General features: G+C 43.1%; 1 protein-coding gene across 24 annotated transcripts in view; it reads left to right on the plus strand.

The window, feature by feature from the left end:
* IKZF1 (IKAROS family zinc finger 1) overlaps nt 1–20,706 on the plus strand; it is a 102,966-nt gene that overhangs the window by 59,383 nt on the left and 22,877 nt on the right. For 11 of the 24 annotated variants that reach the window (XM_023232017.2, XM_023232022.2, XM_023232013.2 and 8 more), the window contains exons 4-6: nt 5,454–5,513; nt 14,064–14,324; nt 20,061–20,228. In XM_023232017.2, coding sequence (XP_023087785.1) covers nt 5,454–5,513; nt 14,064–14,324; nt 20,061–20,228 — 489 coding nt within the window. The remainder of the gene's footprint in view (nt 1–5,453; nt 5,514–14,063; nt 14,325–20,060; nt 20,229–20,706) is intronic. The other 13 variants (XM_023232024.2, XM_023232018.2, XM_023232007.1 and 10 more) reach the window with 2 other exon arrangements.

Here is a 20,706-nt window from a genome sequence, read left to right on the forward strand (position 1 = left end):
CGTAACACTGCAGACCCATGGAAAACTTGGAAGCAGATGTGACTGGATAAGAGCAGATTGAGTATGATAATCTTAGGGCAATGAGCAGGATGATTGAGAGGGGTGCCTGAAAACAAAGTCCCCATGATGCAAACAGACCAACTCACATGCCAGACGGTGGACAGGAAACACAGGCAGGATGTGGTGCAGGCTGGGCTGCCTTTGCTTGGCGAAGGCAGGGGCTTCATGGCCATGCTGGGATGTGACGCAGATGGAAAACAATAAGAATAGAGACCTCTCCAAAGACCTCAGACATAATTTGGCCATGAGAGGCAAGGGTAGAGGCGAGCCCCCTGTGGGTTGGAATGTATGGAATCCAAGTGAAGCACCATCAACATGCATGGGCTACATAGGAGAGCTGGGTCTGGGGGAAAAGATGGGGATTTGGGTTTGGGTGTGCGTGTTCCAGGCATGGAGAGAAGAATGGGAAGATTGATAAGGATCAAGCCCTGGTAGAGCCTACAGACAGGGGCCCTGGGCATACTTCCACTTGCCTTCTCCAAACTTTTGTGTGCCTGTTGGGTGGAAGGTACTATGCTGGAGCCATCCAGAATCCAGAGCGGTGTAAGACATCATGGCCTGCATGGTGTAACCCTTGACTTCTGAAAAAGAAGGAGCTGGTAGAGTGGGAAGGAGACAAGGGGCAGTAGAGCTGACATCATCAGGACTGACTGCAGTACAAGCGGTGAAAGGAGCCACTGAGGAGTTAACCCAGTCCCTTGGGGAGCTTAGATGTGAGACTCACACCAGCCAGCACTCCTCAGCTCTGTGTCCCTGGGTCCCACTGAACTTGATTGCATTTTAGTTGCCTCTTTTCTAAGACTGGAGCAACAATACCTTCCTTGAATGTGCATGTGCAGTCCATAGATGGTAGCCAGTGTTCTCTTCCCATGAGAAGACTCTGAGCCTCCTCACTAGAGTGTGGTCTAAAAACAAATGTATCCATTCACAGAAGGTCGGAAAGGTTTTCATAGAATCTTGACTTGGTAGCTCTTCAGGATCTAACTCGTACTTTCCAGAAGTGTGGCCTGTGGTGTTCTGTCTGGGGTACTTGGTCCTCCCATCCACCTCCACCTTGCTGTCCTGTCCTGTGACTCTCACTAGCTCAGTCCCAGGGTCAGGAAGCCCTGCCATGAAATGCTGGATTTGGAGGCATTGCCAAGGTTTGCGTGTTCCAGGCATGGAGAGAAGAATGGGAAGATTGATGAAGATCAAGCCCTGGTAGAGCCTATAGACAGGGTCCCTGGGCATACTTCCACTTGCCTTAAGTATGGTTTGTGAGCCAATTCCCAACCAGTGAATCAACGATTGGTCAAGTGCGGCTGCTACGCCTCCTAGCCCCACCTCCTTAGGGACCTCACTGGTCCAGCAGCTAAGCCTGGCACCCTTCATACTGAAACCATACTCAAACAAGGTCATAATAGACTAATGACCTAACTGTGACTAACAGGTTCATGTGATTTAAAGAAAGACAGCATTTTTTCTAAATTTCTAAATTCTCCTAAATACAAATCTGAATGTGTTTACCTTTAGACAGATTTTCCTAGAAAATTGTCAGTATTCTCACATTTGAAAGTAGATCAGATCTCCTCCCTCTAGTTTTGAAAATCTCATGTAGGTTTAGCCTCTCCCCAGAGTGACAGCGACACAAGAAGTTTATAATTTTATGCACAGCTAAATGCAAACTGAAAAGTGTGGTTTGTGGGTATTTCATTTTTCCCATAATGTTCATCAATTTGGCAATTCAAATAGGATTCAGAATCCTAGGTGTTCACAGCATTTTGTATGAAAATGTGCATGAGAATTTGGGGAATAGAAATTCCTACCAAATAAGTTAAATTTACTCTCGATAAGAATATATTTTGTAAAATGTAGAAAACTGAGAAAAAAAGTTTAATACCTGTTTTATCTGCACCCTTTTATTAAACAATGGCCTGAATTTACTAAAGGAAAGAGAACAAGGTTGAGAGGTAATCACTGAATAATAGCTTCGCTAATCCCACAGTGACTGCTTCTTATGACAAGCAAGAGGGTCACCTTAGAGGCAGGACTGTCTTCAGGGGCAAAGGCAAGTCAGCACCTACAAACCTCTCAAAGTGAGTGAGTAAAAGCAGGTCGTATGGCTCATTTTGCAGCTTACCAGAAGCAATGTGGGAATATCGTCAGACTGCACAGCCCCTGGGGCCAGCTGGCTCCTGGAGTACGAGGAGCTCTCAGTGACTGCTGTGCATACTCACCTGCTCTGTGACTTTGTTCAGTCTCTACCCTGGATGTGCAGTGAAGGGTGCCAGGCTTAGCTGCTGGACCAGTGAGGCCCCTAAGGAGGTGGGGCTAGGAGGCGTAGCAGCTGCACTTGACCAGTTGTTGATTCACTGGTTGGGAATTGGTTCAGTCGGGGGACACCATTACTCCCCATGCCTCACATGCAGATGAGTGTATGTATATTTGCATTAACACACAAACACACTTATGTGTGTCCCTGTGTGTGCAGCTGCAGTACCTTACACACCTTCCAGTGCCTCTCAAGCATCATAAAAACAGCTTCCACAAAACCCCTACTGCCCACCTGGCATCCACAGAGCTCCCAGGGAATGGCTCCCACAAGATGCTGAACATTAGCGTGGAACAGAGTGAGTTTCCACATTTGCTGTTGTATGTAATTATCTGTCCAGCTAGAATAGTACACACTTCTTTTACTAAGCCCTAAGCTTGTGTGCATGAACGGGGATGGTACAGGAACAAGGGTGAGCGCTTATCAATTCAGCATTACTCTGGAGACATGAAACAAACTAATAGGTACAGCTATATATATATTTTTAAACAATTTTGTGATTTTTAGGGAACCACATATTTGGGACAAAAATCAACAAGTAAATTTGAATTACACTAGGCAAAGGACTGATTCTTTTGAAACGTGATTGACATTCAATGTCTAACTTTCCAAAAGAAGACATATATGTGGCCCACAACCATATGAAATAAAGCTCAACATCACTGATCATTAGAGAAATGCAAATCAAAACCACAATGAGATACCATCTCACACCAGTCAGAATGGTTATTAATAAAAAGTCAAAGCATAAGAGTTGCTGGTGAGGTTGTAGAGAAAAAGGAACGCTTATACACTGTTGATGGGATTGAAAATTAGTTCAACCATGTGGAAGACAGTGTGGCAATTCCTCAAAGACCTATATACCATTTGATTCAGCATCCCATTACTGCATGTATACCCAAAGGAATCTGAATCGTTCTACTGTAAGACTCATGTACCCATATGTTTGTTGCAGCACTATTCACAATAGCAAAAACATGGAATCACCTACATGTCCATCAACAATAGACTGGATAAAGAAAATATGGTACATATACACCATGGAATACTATGCAGCCATAAAAAATGAATGAGATCATGCCCTTTGCAGGAACGTGGATGGAGCTGGAGACCATTATCCTTAACAAACTAACCCAGGAACAGAAAACCAAGTGCAGATGTTCTCACTTTTAAGTGTGAGCTAAATGAGGAGAATACATGGGCACATAGAGGGGCCTATCAGAGGGTGGAGGGTGGGAGAAGAAAGAGGATCAGGAAAAATAATAGATAGTAGATTTAATATCTGGATGACAAAACAATCTGTATAACAAACCCCCATGACATGAGTTTACCAATATAACACACCTGCACATGTACTCCTCAACTTAAAAGTTAAATTTAAAAAAAAATTTAATGTCTAATAGTATATTACAGTATTCTTCATATTCAGTGGCAATATGTGAAGTGGGAAGTGTCTTGACTGAATTCAGTATTTCAGGGCTTACACTTTGACTACCCAAGACTGCACAAGGCTACATTTTCTACTGGTGAGACAAATTTGAGACACATTGCATTCAGATCTAATCTCTTAGCTCCTTAATCTTCAGTGTACCAGTAAACCTGAAGACCTCCCCAGTGCTGTAGTCATCATGATATGTACAAAGGTGGCTGAGCTCTGGCTGTAGAGCTGCAGGGATATATTAGGAAGTTAACTCTCAAGGCAAGTCATCTTCAAGCACCATATCGGCATGATCAGCAGTATAAGCAGTATCTCAGTGCTTTGTTGTTTAGTCAGAGTTTTGTACTCTATCACTCATTGTAATGTTCCCATTTGCAAAAGGTAATACATACCCTTTAACACATCTTTGCTTTTTCTCCCATTATCTGAGATGCTAGCAGCTTCATGAAGCAGAATAACTAAGGGAAAACAGATTATATAAAGGGTTGGAGCTCAATGAAGATGCAAGAACAGCAAAGGTTATTGTAAAATTGGCTGTTTGCAGGCCAGCAAGCACATCCATATGGAGGCAATCAGTTTGTGCTACCTCTATTTGATAGGATTCATAATATTGACTTTATCCGTTAGATTTGGACTACCAGGGAATAAAACAAGCAGATGAAGAATAAGAATTTGCTATTATATTGGGATAATGTTTGCCCATTATCCCAATAATTTATTTCCCAATTATTTCATGGGAAAAGAAGGAAGTTCTGTGGTCAGATAAGTCTAGAAAACACTGGTTTAAGCAAAGTTCAATAGGTCTGTTTCCCTGCAGGTCACCTCAGAGTCTTTACTCTGCTAACCTAGGAACTCATCCAACAAGTTTAATTTAACAGCTCACTGTATACGTAACTTTAACAGTCACTGAGACTTGACTCTTGGGGGAAAAATTGTATGTGTGTGTATCTGTGTGTGTGTACACATGTGTGCACACACATGTGTGCACATGTGCAGAATCTGCCAAATCTTAAGAAAAAGGAACATGCTGGGAAACTGTCCTGTGAAAGAGAATAGAAACCTGAAGATTTGAGGCAGTGATAGCATTTATGAAAGCAACTGATAAGTACTAATCACTGAAATGGGTAGCTCTTTTGCCGGTTGGGGAAAACAATAATTTTTCCCCACCCAATATGCTGCATTTTCTAATTCTCTACGAACACTTTCTAAGAAAAAGCTGAATGAAGAACATTTGCGACGCAATCAGCTCATTAAGAAACACGCACTTTTGTGGAGATACGTACTGTCCCAGGAGACGCTGTGCGCGGAGCCTGAGGTTTTGGATTGGAGCTACTGAATGGTTTCTCACAGTTCTAGAATGTTTGGGGCTGCACCCTCTAAGCTGTTGAACCCATCAGTAATTGCTCCAAACCACTTTATGGGATATAATGCTGTGAGTTGAGACCTGAGGGAATTGTGGTCCTGTTCATGAGTAATTACTTTTCTGTTGCCTATAGGAGGGCCAGCAATAGCAGATGAGTAGCTGAACAGTGGTTTTGAGTAATAAAACATTCTTTTTTAAAAAGTAATGCTTTCTGTTAAACTCTGACTATATCTCTCTCCTGATATCACAACCCAGCTTTCTTTTTGCCTTCTTTATTGCAGTTACATATGGGGCTGATGACTTTAGGGATTTCCATGCAATAATTCCCAAATCTTTCTCTCGTAAGTATATGCCTTGCTTCTGGAAAACAAAAGCATGCCTTCATCTCCTATCATGTAAATATCGTACGTGCATGTTCCTTCATCAACGCCTTCATTCATGCTTGAAAAAGGAGATACGTTAAATATTCACTGTTCTATTCATTAGACACCTACCGTATCATTTTTGGGTATTTATACCATAAAGTGCAAAAGGAAGGTCTAGGCAGTTGTGCAGTGTCCTGGAAGCATGGTAGTGGAGTAACAGTAAGGGTTGGAGTCGCAGTAGCACTGATGGGATTGTTACTTCACTGATGCTGCTGGACAGCTTTGAGATTACTCTTGTGATTATCTCCTTTTTGTTGAGGGTAAGGATAAAATGGCCATACTTTCTGTCACCAAGAAAAAACTGAATATGGTTTCAAGATAATTTTTACAATTTTGTGGGACAGGAGAAAGAGACATGCTCTTCATCTGTGGTTCTGGAGTATTAATTTCAGAACTGAGAAGAGAAAATTGCAGGCCTCCAGGCCGTTATTCTGTGGTGCGTCACTGCTGGAGCCAACGTACTGTTCATGCTTGGTGCCCGCAGGACCTTCTCTGATCTGAGCTGTTAAACCAAAAACAGATGTGAATTTCATTTTTCTGTTTTAGATATTGAGAGCTGATAAATGATAAATATATTTGGGTAACATCCTCAAAGAAATACTGTAAAGAACAGAGAGTGCTTTTAAAAATGTATAGAGAGCTGAATATTTAAAGTCATACAAGTTGATAATCCCCTTAGGACCTGTATTAGTAAATTCTGTAATACTCTACAGCAACATCGGAAAACAGGTTGCATTTGTTAACACTGTGACAATTATAATTATGGGTTGTAATTTAAACAGTGCCAATGACAGTTAAAGATAGTTTCTGACATTCTGGTTATCAAAAACTATCTGGTGTCTAAGGAATTTAACAGTATCAAAGTACAAGCTTTTGCTTATAAACTAGATTGGCTACTTTTCCAGCCTATAAAAGTTACCGAAATCTTTCTTCTACTGAGGTTCCTTTGGTTCCACTTTAAAGCAATAGCTTGATACCTACTTTTGTGAGATGTATATGTATGTACATGTAAATGCTTATATATGTGTATCTGTTTACACATGAGCTTATATGAACATATAAAACATTATGGTATTGGACAAAGAAATGATATTGAAGAATCATATTATTGAAGTATTTTGACAAGTCAAATGCACTTAAGAGTAAGCTAATGCATCGTGAAACATGTTTCTGTGAAGTCTGAGGAAGGTGTCAGCCAGAGCATATTGCAGTGTTGAAGCAGACCCTTCAGTGAAGCCTTCAGTCTGTAAGAATTGCTGCATGTGAAGATGTATTAATGTTATGATACTTACAGTTTTTATAAAAGAGATGATATACACTTGGATACACTTTCTGTCTGTATTTGTGCAAATGTGTCCATAAGGTATTGGTGTCTCTCTTTCTCTCCCCCTCTCCCCAGTGTTGGAATTGTGACTATCCGCCTCACACAAGTGGCTAGTTGGTCTTGATGCCTTCCCCCACAAAACAGCAACCAAACTGTTCTGGGCCAATATCACCACCTTGTGGTCATGATGAAGAATTGCCCTCTTTGCCCTCAAGAGCTCTTTTCTTCTTAAAAATTAAAAACAACCCCTTTGACCCCTTCTGCTGTCCTTATTCCAGTTTGTGTCCCTAGTTACTGGAGGAAAGAAAATGTCTGTTGCTCTTTTTTATTCTCTTTATCTTTTTACTCTTCTGCCTTTCTTTTCTCTCCCTGACTTCATTCCATTTAAAGGCCTTAAATTGCTAATAAGGAGAAAAGTATTTTCTAATAAGGTACCCTGGTGAGACGAAAACAACTTTCTACATTTTAGATGATATTAAGTTATAATAAATGATGCCATGAACCTTAAAATGCTTAAAAGTTTTATCAATCTCTTTTAGAGGCAAGACACACACACAAATATATATATATATACATATCCTCTTCATCTCAAATTTTCACTTAATTACTGTGATTCAAGATATATTTTAAATATTTTCATTTCATTTGATTTTTACTTGCTAGTCACCAATGTTGCAAGAATATTTCTGTCTACAATTTTTCAAGTAAAATATTGAGCATTTCAAGCTTACGTAGCCTAAACTCACACTGGAGTGATTGCTTCGGACTATCTTTTCAATGGAAAAATGCATTCTGAGTACCAAACATTTACTTTTTCAGTAAATATGAATACACATTCTAAAAAGGAAAGGGAAATGAAGAGGAAGCATAACTCATTGGTCAGGTGGGGACTGACAGTGTACATTATACCTATGCATTAAAAAATGTTTAATTATCCATGAGCACATACAGTGTCTGGCACAGATTCAGGCCACTTGGCTCCTCTTGGCATCTGAGCTCCTTGTATTCTCCAGATTCTTCAATCCAAACTTGTCTATCTACCAAAGTACACCTTCCATACAGGGGTGTGGGGTCTCTCTTAGTACTGTTGGGTGCCAATAACATAGAAATCCTCCAAGATGGGTCAATGAGATTTTCATTTTTCCCAACTTTAAATAGCGTCTGGGAAGGAAAGCAGCTTTTGACTAGGAGTTTGAAAACATCCACTCTTCATATTTATTGTCGCATTTATTGAATAATGAAATTGGGCTCTTGCCCATTATCTCTCAGTCAACGAAAGAGCCCAGGATGGGCCTGAGCCAGAGTGTTCCGGGGAAAGAGAGGACCAGTCTCCATTTCATGTTCTATATTTAATCAGTTCAATTCAGCACCTTACTGAGTTTGACATTTTTCTAAGTAATGGGGTGGGGGGTTACAAAATATTCATAAGTATCTTTCCTATCTTCTGGGAGATGTACCATTTCACTGAAGCAATACCATAGCTAAGCAGTTCCAGCTAAGAGTAACAGAGGAGGGAGTGAGCAATTTAGGAACTCACAGAAGGGCATGGCCAGGAAACTTGGGCCCTGGCAAATGTTCCATAGAGACAATATCCATGGGGTTGAACCAAGCACAATGCCTGCAAATCAGGGGCAGGCAGGTTCACGGAATTGATTCTGGGGCAGGTATGAGCAGCACCGTTTAAGGAGTGGCAGTTGTTAAGAAACCGAAGGGACTTCTCATAGGGCATTTTCAACAGAATTCAGCGAGAGCCTTGCATATCCCTTTGGGTGGGCTCCGGGGTATTATGAAGCTGCCAGGAGGTACGCAGCTTCAGTAAGTGCCAGTCATTCCTTCCCAACCTCCTCCTTCGTTAGTGGAAGCGTCAGCTGGTGTCATTGCCTTCTGCAGGAGGATGGATTTCAACACGAAGGGCTGCCAAAACTCACACTCTCGCAGAGCCTCCCTCACAACTGCATGTGTTCACTACCATCAACAGGCCAACCCCCACTTGTTCTTTTCTTCTAGGTAAAGGAAAAGGTCTGCGGGTCAAAGGCCCTGAACTCCTCACTCCTTGAATGGGAGGCATATTGGTGGAAGCTGTCACACAACTACAGGTGGCAGGAACCTGCCGTCAGGGTTCCCACCAGCCTCCAGGGCTTGCTTCTCTGCTCTCTGTGTGGACACCCTCCGCCACTGCAAACCCCTCCCTCAGAAGAAGCTCTTCTTGTACTCACCTCCCACTTGCCTCTCCTCAGCACCTTCTCCACCCTCAGGGGCCAAACTGAGGAAGAGTGAATCCTATGCCATCAACCTTGCTCACAGGAATTAGTTTCAGTCCCCACTGACTGACTTCCTTCCAAACCTGCACCAGCCTGTGCTGCTCTTTTTAAAGGAGGCATGCGTACGGCCTGGCTGGCACAGAAGATTCCAGATTTCAGTGACTACAGGACTCTGTCACCCCTTCTTCTGTTTTTCTTCCTTCTGTCCACATCTGTGATTGAGCTTACCTTCAGGGAAAACCCCAGAAACCTTTTTCACACTTACATGGGAAGCCAAGACACTCTCATCCCGGGCTTGTGTTTTTAAAATGTGTATTTTAATTTCACAGGTCCTTACATTTATGACTAATAGGTTTCAGATTTTGAGATACAGTCTGTAGCTGCAACTTATGAAGATAGTTTCAAGCCCTGATTTCTGTCATCTACGAAAACAGTAAGCAAGTTGCTTATATTCTCCTCCTAGCTGGTTAAGAGACCCCCATTTTCATGGACAGCCTCCTTGGGTGGACAGAAGTCTCCTGATCTCGTCTATGTAACCAGCAGCCACTTTGCATTTTTCCACAAAGAAATGAGGAGCTTAACCCCATTTATGGGAAATCCACACACTGCTTGAATCTAACGCACCCCATGGTGACGGTGTTGCCCACTCTGTTCCCACCAAGTCCTGCCAGCGCCTGGCAGTCATCCAGTCCCTGTCTTGGACTTCACCAACCTTTCCTGTCATAACATGGCTCAGAAGTTGTCCGAATAGTGCTAGAAGCTTCCAGCCCTGGAATGCTCAGCATCTGCCATCTAAATTCCATTTAAAACGTTTTGAGCATTTGCTGATACAGGTTCCTCTGTTCATTTTCCGTTATTTTCAGTTCCCTGACCTTGCCCACAGTGATCTGTGGATATTGTCTACATACTCTTTTTTAGAAACCTAGAGCGTCGCAGTGTCCTTAATTTTCCTCTTGGAGCTCTATCTCTTCCTGAGCTGATCATCCCTACTGCTGTTCCTACAGACTTATGTGACCAATCTTCTATATATGTCCCTACATCTGGCCATCTAGGTGAAGATCTAGGTACCTATCTCCCTAAAATCGTACCTTGGTGTCCACATTGATCTCAGGACAGTATGTGATAGGTTCTTGTGCCTTTTTGACTAGGAGTTTGAACACATCCACTCTTCATCATATTTATTGTCACGTTTGTTGAATAATAAAATTGGACTCTCATCCATTATCTCTCAGTCAATGAAAGAGCCCAGGGTGGGCCTGAGCCAGAGTGTTTGTGTCCCTGGTTCTCTTTTGGTTCTGTTACAGCTCTCAGTGACAGTGTCATGAAGGCTAACAAGGATAGAGTACTGCTTTCAGCCACCATTTGTCCAATGAGTGGCTGATCACCAGGCCTCTGGCTTTGAGGACATCTGTGATATCTATGGCAGCATCCATTGTGGGCTTTCCCCTATGCTTCTGCTTCCTTCCTGTCACATAGCTTTGCCTCCTCCTCCTGCAAGCAGCCTGCTGTAGCAGAACTGGTGATCCTGAAGCCAGAAACCCGAAGGTCATGTCCAGTGCTTCCCTGCTGTTCTGTTCCCCACCTGCAAGCGCCCACACATTTAGCAACAGCACACACCATAGAGCACGCCAAAGAATCCCAGAAATACTCATTCTTAATGATCCAGAAAAACAAGTGATAACTTCAGGCAAGTTCTAATAGGCCATATGTACCCGTGGGAAAGCACGAGTCAATTCTCTGTAGCTAGTTGTCTCTGAATTTATGAAGACAAGCCAAGTAGGGGAATATGCCAAGGGGATTATCCCCATGCCCGTTCTTCTGCGTGGCGTCCTTTTTCTAACCTCAGAAGCACTCCGCCTACACCTTCTCTATAGCCCTCGTCTTAGCGCCTGTATTTGAAAAACTTGCTACACCAATCTTAATTTGCTCCATTGTGTTCTAATCTTATATTAAAAGCCACAAGATAAATGATTAAAAATAATCTTAGATTAAGGAGTACACAGATCTTTGCAGCCTCATTGTGTTTCCAGAGCAGGTTGGTGTAGACTGGTGAGCAAGGAGGGCCTAGAGAATTAGCTTCCTCCCAAAAAGATGCACATCCTCTACCTGAGAGTACAGATTCCAGAGAACTCAGTGGTCATTAAGCACCATTGCCTCAACAGCCAACTAGACTCACTTGCCTGCCTATCTCGTTATTTTCCAAGTATCTTATCCCTGGCAGTGGGGAGAGGTTAGCAGGAGGCTGCTCAGATGCTCTGAGTCTCTGATCTTCAGGATCTGAAGGGAAGAGCATTTGGAGAATCCCCACTGCTGGATTTCTCAGGACAATCCTGCATAATGCCAGGATCTGATGGAGGAGACAGGCAGCTCTGTTCATCCTCTGGTGCATCCTCACTTTTGTGGTCTCCAGGTCCACCATGTCTCAGTTAATTCATTTCATTATTCATCTGTAAGTCGTTTCCCTAAAGAGCTAAAGGGAAAACACTGGCAGTACAGTCAGCCCTCCATATCCATGGGTTCAGCCTCTGGAAATTCAACCCACTGTAGCTTGAGAACACAGTGTTCAAGAGACACGGAACCTGTGGATATGGAAGGCAGATTTTTCGTATCCACAGGTTCTGTAGGGCCAATTTAGGGACTTGCACATCCACAGACCTTCAGGAGTCCCAGAACTGATGCACTGCAGTTACCAAGAGATGACTGTGTAAGTGGATGCTGGGGCCAGGCTGCCTGCAGTTACCTTCCAGCTCTGCCACTTGCCAGCTAGGTGACCTTAGCAGATTGTTCAACCTCTCTGTGCCTCGGCTTCTTCAACTGTAAAATAGGATAATGATAGCACTTCCCTTATGGAGTTGTTGTGAAGGTTAAATAGCAGAGTGCAATTAATGTGCTGTCTGCCCAGCATGTGGTATTGGGGTTAGGTGGAAGACTGTGCTGGGATCACTGGGGGTGAACCTCCACGTGCCATGCCCCAGCCACTGTCCTCAGCTAACTTCTCATCTGTCAGCCCTGTTAGGCTGGTGCTGTAATAATTTCCATTTTCATGGATGAGGAAATCAAGGCACAGAGAAGTTACATGACTTGCCTAAGATCTCAGAGCCTTTAAATAGTGCAGCTAAGATTCCCGACCAGGTATTTTTATTTCAGTGTCTCAATTGTAGTTCTCTAAATCGAGAGGAACAAGCTGAAATAAAATAAGCTTGGAGTGTTATTAACTAAGTTGGTTATTTAAAACAGTTGTTCTCAGTCCTCAGGATACGTTAGAATCTTCTGGAGGGTTCATTAAAACAGACTGTGGGCCCACCCCAGAGTTCCTGAGCCAGCAGTTCTGGGGTGAGCCCGAGAGTCTGTGCTTCTAGTAAGTTCTCAGGTGATGCTGATGCTGCTTCTCCAGGAAGCAAACTTTGAGAACCATTGATTGAAAATGTTGATCAAAAATTATGTAGTCTATGCTGAGCACAGTGGCCACACCTGTAATCTCAACACTTCGGGAGGCCAAAGCAGGTGGATCACTGAGCTCAGGAGTTCGAGACCAGCCTGGTCAACGTGGGAAGACCCATCTCTACAAAAAATACCAAAAAAAAAAAAAAAAAGTGGCCGGATGCGGTGGTGCAAACCTTTTAGTCACAACTACTAGGGAGGCTGAGGTGGGAGGATCACTTGAGCCTGGGAGACAGAGGCTACAGTGAGCCATTCCACTGCACTCCAGCCTGGGTGACAGAGCAAGACCCTGTCTCAAAAAAGAAATATTTAGTCTTGATTGTCATCTATCTTATTGATCATTTTACTTGGCAAAATTTACCTACCTACTCTTAATTAGTCTGTAAAAATGGTTATTAAAATGATGGCTTTCAGTGTAACTACAAATTCTCTTAGTCATTACAGTGTTGGATTCACCAGTGTATCATCAGTCAGTGTTTCTGATGTGTATAAATGAAATGTTTCCTACTTTCTTTAGGAAGAAAAATATTCAAATGACATAATTACCCTATGATGTGTGACTTAAAGGCAACAGTAATGCAGAGTCAATAGTGGTCATTGTATTCAAGACACTAAAAGTTCACCTCCCACCCTCCTCCCGACACACACACAAGCTGCTTTCTCTTTGGAAAAGAAAAGCTCTTCCAGATATCTACATTCATAAACTATCCCAATTAACCCTTCAGTGAGGGGAAGAAGTGTAAGAAATGATTACCTCTTCTTTAGAACACAGGGTTTGTTTATGTTATTTAAGACAAACAGGAACTCAAATGGTCATGTACCAAAGAAACAGAAAGATCTTCCAGAAATCTGAAAGGGAACTGTGGTCAGAACTCTGAGCATTTTTATGTTTACTGAGTTTTGTCCCAAAGTTTATTAATGTTTACAGGCCACAAGGAAAGGTAGCATCACAAGTAAGAGACGTTTTCAGGCTTGTTAACCACTTATTAGGTATTTTGTCAAACAAGTTCTCACATCTTAGAGAGCTGGATTGTGTGACCCAGTACCCACCCTGTAGGGCAAGATGCCTATCTGATGGGTAGGGTGTAGGAGTAGGCTTCAGACCACTCCTGGCATGAACCTGCTTAAAATGGGGGCCCAACTCTAAAGTGGGAACTATGTAAATACCTTTCTAGTGCATTTTCAGACACTTGCCAATGGGGCCTATGGAGAGGGCTGGCAGATCTCCCTGTGATCCCAGGTGCATCCCAAGGCCTGCCACCAAAGCCCTCTCAAGGCTGAATGCATGGCGAGCTCAGGCTGCTGTCCCCTTGGTATTTGCTAAGAACTTCTGTTTAGTAGCTCTCCACGCCTATTTGATTGTCTTTTTGCTGTTGTGTTGTTTTGTTGCATCTTTTTTTTGCAATGACACTGAGTGGCCTCCTATATTGTTTCTTTCAGCCAGTAATGTTAAAGTAGAGACTCAGAGTGATGAAGAGAATGGGCGTGCCTGTGAAATGAATGGGGAAGAATGTGCGGAGGATTTACGAATGCTTGATGCCTCAGGAGAGAAAATGAATGGCTCCCACAGGGACCAAGGCAGCTCGGCTTTGTCAGGAGTTGGAGGCATTCGACTTCCTAACGGAAAACTAAAGTGTGATATCTGTGGGATCATTTGCATCGGGCCCAATGTGCTCATGGTTCACAAAAGAAGCCACACTGGTAAGGCCTGGCTCAGTTTTTCCTTTAGCGGCCTGGAGAAGGTGCATGGGGTTTGAAGGAGGAAAGCATCCTGTCTTCCTTGAGTGTTCTGAGCATGTTTCAAATTGACTGGTAGCTCAGTTGTTGCAAGCGATTGGTTCCAAGTGGTACCGAGTCATAGAGTCCTTATTCTGGTACGGCCTTGAAAAGGACTTATCAACATGTACCGATTCCACCCTATACATAAAACAAGGGAAAAGTGAACAGCATCACATAAGAGGCCTGGCAAGGGCCTGCTGTTATAGTAACACAGACTAAGTGGTCTCAGCTGAGCCCTCAGGGTACGTGTGCTAAGTCATCACCCTCCACAAAACAGAAAATCCTGATATACCAAAACTTACTCCTCAAACTTTCCACTGAGAAACCATGAGTAAAATGTGTGTTTTAATGGTATTCAAACTAACAGGGTTTGATGTTTAGAAACAATAGTGAATGGTGGAATAGCAGCAAAATTGAGTTTTCAGAAAGACCTCAGATGAGCTTTCAAATGACTTGCCCTCTACCAGGGGAGACTGAATCAGATGCTTCTGTTACTACTGGTTATCAGCTCAAATTCCTAAAGAACTTCATCCCAAATCCTCTGTCTTACTGAAAGGTTTACTGGAAGTATAAGAGAATGTCATGTTCTGTGTCCAGAAAGGAAGGAGCACGGGCACCCTAGTGTCATCGAGTTGTGCTCAGGCTCACAGGATGCCCCCTCACCAGGGACGTGGGAACACGGCGAGCCCCAGCTGGCCTCGCTCTGCCAGTGTTTCTAATAGTCGGTCACGTTGATGGAAGTGTCACAGAGTTGTCCAACAGAACTGTCCAGTCACCACCACTCATGGTGCTGAAGGGTCTTAGAAGTAAAATATGAATGGCACACACTTATTTAACTGTCGGCAGAAGGTTTCTTATAAATTGAAGAGAAACTTTTCTTTGCATGGGAAGCTGTTCTAAAGTTGGGTAAAACACAATAGATCCACCACCTCTAGCAGCCACCGAAAGCTGGAACGTGAAACATAGAGACCCTAAGCCATCACTGCCTCTGAGCTGGCATCGTTAGGTCAGCATAAAGCTAGCGTCTCCCACTGCAAAACCCAAGGGGAAGAATTAGTTGAAAATCCTATTCTAAAGGCCTAGCGGATTCTATAAGATACCTCAGGAAAGTGATGACGATGACTTGACATCAGACCCTCGTGTGCTGCTTCCGTGGGGGCAAACAAAAATATGTTTATCAGAAATTAAGTAGAAATTAAGAAAATTTCATGAGCCAAAAAAGGTATATTATCAGGAAATGCGGATATTTGTGGGGTCATAATTTTTATATTTGAATCAGGGCAGTTTCCAAACTGATCCATTCCATTTGTAGTGTATCTGAAAAACTGTAAAAATAAGTTGAGGTCAATAGATACCTATCTTCAATAAAAATTCAAATTCTAAAATTAAACAAACTTTGCTTTTTCTAATGGCCCCTTTATCCTCAAATTACCCAGTGAAATAGACCGATCACACTCAGCCCTAAGTGAAGCAAGCATCCAGGAGAGTAGTCCCAGCCTCACCTTTGTAATGAGGTGGAAATTAACATGAAGGTAGGCTACCGTGTGATAGACACTTAACAGGATACTCCAGGACCCGTAGTAATACATCACCGATGAGGAATAGACCTCACTAATGAATTACTTGCCTGTTAGTTCATGTAAAGCCTGACTGTACAGTGAAAATTCTCTTAAATAAATATTTGATAAGTGAGTCAAATTCTGGCATACTAAATTGCCAAAATATAATGACTGCCTGCCTTGATAAAAAGAATAATTACATTTAATGAATAAACCTGCCAAGTACAGATATGCCAGGTGGCATCTGCTGTTTGTTGCTCACTTCTCCCAACAAATAGCAGCTAGGTGCCACCTGCACACCAATAAGCTGAGTTTTTCACTTACGGAACAAATAACTTTCAGAAGTCAATTTTATACTTTCTGTCTTGCCCTTTGTTAAAAAAAAAAAAATGCACACACTTGAAGCAATGAATTTGTGAATTGTCTTCATCATGCATTTCCACTGCCTAAATATAGACAGTCCCAGGTAGATACAAAATACCTGGTTTGGCCAGACTTGGTTTGAATAACTAGACATGCTAGAAAAGGTTTTCATTTTCCTGGGATCTGAGTGGATATTACAAAAGCCATGCTTTCTGAATTCTCTACGCTTAAAACATTTCTAGCGCAGTGTTTCTCAAACTTGAAAGAGCATGTAAATCACCTGAGATCTTGTGAACATGCAACTCTGCTTCAGACCTGGGGGGAGGCAGGAGAGCAGACATTCCTAACAAGCTCCCAGCATGTGGAGCACAGAGCTGCCTCAGGCGGCAGGGCAGTGCAGCTGAGCAGTGACAGAACAGGGCCGTTCGGAGGGCTCTCCATCTGGGGCAGGCTAGTACTTGCACTGTGGCCATTGGTCCTCCTCCTGCCCATGGCTGAGTCAGCTTCCCAGTCCCTTCCGGGATACACTGAGGGAATTCAGGGGCGGTCTCACCTCTGCCCATATCCCCATGTTGGTTAAGTACCACTGGTGCCATTTTCTAATCAGCTCATCGGCACCAGCATGTCACTTCCCCTGTTGCACAGCTCAGTTTTATATTTTTGACTCGGGTGTAATAGTAACATCTTCCCCACCAATGTCTCAGGGTTAGTGTGAGAACCAGAGAGGAGAGAGGTAGTAAGGAAGCAGGAAATGCAGGGTGCAAATACACCGCATTATTATTCTAAATGATGGGATTTTTAATAACAAAGACCAAGAAGATTGCCTGTGCCACCTAGTTCCCGTCTGTAAGATAAAAAGGTTCAGTCCCCGAGCTTCCTAAACACAGCACCCTAATGGCACTGCTCCTCCCAGGTATGGTTGCAGTAGACCTATGTCAGTTCTTGCAGTTCAAACATATTTTTTTTCACTTTCTTCTGATATGCCCTCAAATTCTAGGACGTAGGCATCCATGAAGACTTCCGTTTTTACTCAGTGAAGTTATTAGAGGGGGCTCAAACCTTCTTACAGAGGGTTCCTAAAATGGGAGATCTGTGGAGTCATTGGGATTAAAAATTAAATTTTCAATTCATGACATCAACGTCCTCATCCCAGTTAAATAAAAATAAATACAACCTTGCAGAAACTTGACCTACTCAGCTGCAATAGCTGTTGAGCTGCACAAGGCAAATGACGGACCCCGGCCACGCAAGAACACACATGGCATGGGCTGCGTTCTTGTGCCTCAGCTCCATGAACGTGTCTTTTTAGCTGCGGACCCCACCAAAGGAAACTGCTTGAGTGGAGTGCTCTGTATTGTCACTCCTGGGAATGCTCTCTTGAGACCCCCATACCTTGTGCTACAAGTTCATACCAGCAAAGGCACTCAGAAGCAAAAAAAGGTTTCCAGTGAAATTTGTTTGTAGGCAGGTATTAGGACACCAAGCACGGCAGGATCCAAGCAAACCCCTGCCTGCCTTCCTGCCTGCCCTCCTCTGCTCTGCAGAAGGGCAATGTGTCTGCAGCAGTCTGCCCTTTCTGTCTGTGATGGACAGAGACCCTGGCTCTGCCTCCTGTTTTCCCTGTAGCCCTCCAGACCTGGGGAGAGACATGGGACTCCAGCACCTGCCCAGCATAGACGGGGGTCTTTCCCAGGTGTAAGCGTAGGGCTGGGTTCACTAAGTTAGGGTCATACCACAAACACTGTTGTGTCACCAGGATGTCCTCACATCCTTACTGTGAGCATTTTTGTGACATGAGCTTTCTCCTGAGAGGCCACCCTGTCCACATGAGAGCTGTGGTTGGAGGCATGTCCATCTCACGCTGTCTGGGTCCCCCTGCACCAGCTCACTCTACTTTTCCTTTTTATCCTTTTGGAGTTAAATACACACAGTTATGCACAAGTTCACGGAAGGCTCAGAAATGTTCCTAACAGATAATTAAATGATCTCTCTCCAGTGGAAACTCTCCTGGGCTATCTGGCTGCTAGCTGTTTTAGCCTCTTCATCTAGTATTGATTTACATGCATGGGTTTGTAACTCAGACAGTATAGTTAGTTAGTTATTCAGTTACCTTGTTTCACCATCACCTTCCAACCTGCTTACATTTAAACTCCTTCTCTCTGCTTAGCTAATACAAATTTCTATAGGGATTTGGAGAAATACCAAATACCTCCTGGTTAGTATCAGGACCTCTCCATTGGCCTATAATTGAACATCACTGTAAATTAGTTTCAGCTTTTATAGTAGTGCCTCTAACCTGCCAGCTTAAAAAAAAAAAAAAAAAAAGTGATGATAATCATGAAATTCAAGTGTCAATATAGACTTTTAAATCTAATCTGGTGTGGATGTTAATAGTGCCAGATATGCTTCTGTGTAATCATTTTTGAGAAGTGCTGTCTTCTTTACCATAATCATATTAATCAATCGGGAAATGGTTAAATAGACATTTTAATACATTGTTTTTTCCTGAGAAAAAAGTGACTCCAGGAAATATGTTGTTATGGTCTCTCAACACCAGGAATTGTGGTCACATAAGATTCTTCTTCTAAATAAAGCATTTGTTTTACAAAAGAGTTTCATGTTTACTTAAACATGACAAATTATCACTCTTTGAAGTGAGCGTTAAATGAAATGTTCCCTGATTTAGATTCCAAGACCTGTGACTACTCAGTAGGACAATAGCATATTTCTTTTACTCAGATACCTGTTTATCCCTTTGTCAGCTCTGGAATGGAGACACAGGTGCTGCCACACAGAGCAGAGGGTCAGGTGTTTTCTTAGTCACAATTGCAACAGTCCCACCCTGGAAAGAATTCCTTCATAACAACTAAATTGCACCTCTTAGAATACCTGTACTTAAAATATAATTTGTCTTCTATGGATATAGACAAATAATACCTTAAATGTTTTAGGATTTGTAAAGAAAAAAAGCTAGAAATCTCAATGCAACTCTGACTTGTATGCCCTGCCACAGGGAGGTTTGGGACTTTTCTTTGGAATGGGGGACTTTCTTCACAGTTTCTTAACTTCTCATTTTATTCAATCTTTCTCCATCTCTCTCTCTCTTTCTCTCATCCTCACGCTCTCTGTCTGTCTCTCTCCTGATTTGCCTGCTTAGGGACAGACAGGTAATGGAGAAGAAATTGAAAGGGAAAATACAGGGAAAATGTAAATGAAAAGAAGTTATTATAACTGTTATAATGAAGTGCCTTTCATTTAAATATAAGAATGTAACGCTGAAATGAACTTGTGATCCTGAAATGCATTTTTAATGAGTTTCCTTTTTATTTTGCTGCTTCAGTGGCATATTTTAAAGACCCTTTGAAAAAAGCCACATTAAAAACCCCACCAAATGCCACAACACGCAAAATTGGATATTGGTTTATTCCAAAACTGCTGATCAGGAAGAGTGGCTCTTCATCACAAAATGTTGCAGTCACTTTATTTAAATGAGTTTGAATTTGCATTGTGATGTGCCATTCTGATTTAGGGAAAAAAAATTAGATTTTCAGATCAAATTGACCCAGCCAGTGAAGCGTTAAGGAGCTGGCAGGTTTAGTCTGAAAGCCTCGTGTTCTATCAAACCTGCAGCCGGTGGAAGTCACCAAGCCCCCGTGGGAAACAACTTTCTTGTAGCATCATCCTCGTGTCCCCACTCTGAGTTTAGTTCTCACCAGCTCTCCTCTCTCGGTCCCAGGAGAACGGCCCTTCCAGTGCAATCAGTGCGGGGCCTCCTTCACCCAGAAGGGCAACCTGCTCCGGCACATCAAGCTGCATTCCGGGGAGAAGCCTTTCAAATGCCACCTCTGCAACTACGCCTGCCGCCGGAGGGACGCCCTCACTGGCCACCTGAGGACGCACTCCGGTAGGTCCCCCTGGGCGCAGTCCGGGGCTGTCCGGGTGTCCCGGGACTCCTCCGCTCTGCCTGCATGGATCCCGGATTGTACCCTTGCTGGCTAACCCTGAGTACCCCCCAGCTCGCAGTCCTGCATCGGGTGTGGGCCGTCGCTTCTTTGACATTGCTCCATCCGCCCTCCCCATATTCTACTTTTCCCACTGCACCAGGGAGATTGGGCGCAGGGACCCCCATGCACACACACGCACTCACACACAGAAGTCTCACCTTAGGTAGCATATTTCAGAACAGGCCTCCTCATCCCGTTTGTCAGGCTGGTGTGGTTTCCATAAAGGATTTTGCGGGAAGTGTTCTCATCAAGTGTACTGCTAAGACCCAAAACGTTTTCAAGTACTATTCTTTATGTGGTTAAGTCCCACTCTGGAGTGTTTTACACAGGTGTAATAGGATAGCTTTTTTGCAGAGCTGGTAGAGAAGGGTGATTTAG

Source organism: Piliocolobus tephrosceles, chromosome 8 (assembly GCF_002776525.5).
Source record: "Piliocolobus tephrosceles isolate RC106 chromosome 8, ASM277652v3, whole genome shotgun sequence".
In the NCBI taxonomy this organism is placed as follows: domain Eukaryota; kingdom Metazoa; phylum Chordata; class Mammalia; order Primates; family Cercopithecidae; genus Piliocolobus; species Piliocolobus tephrosceles.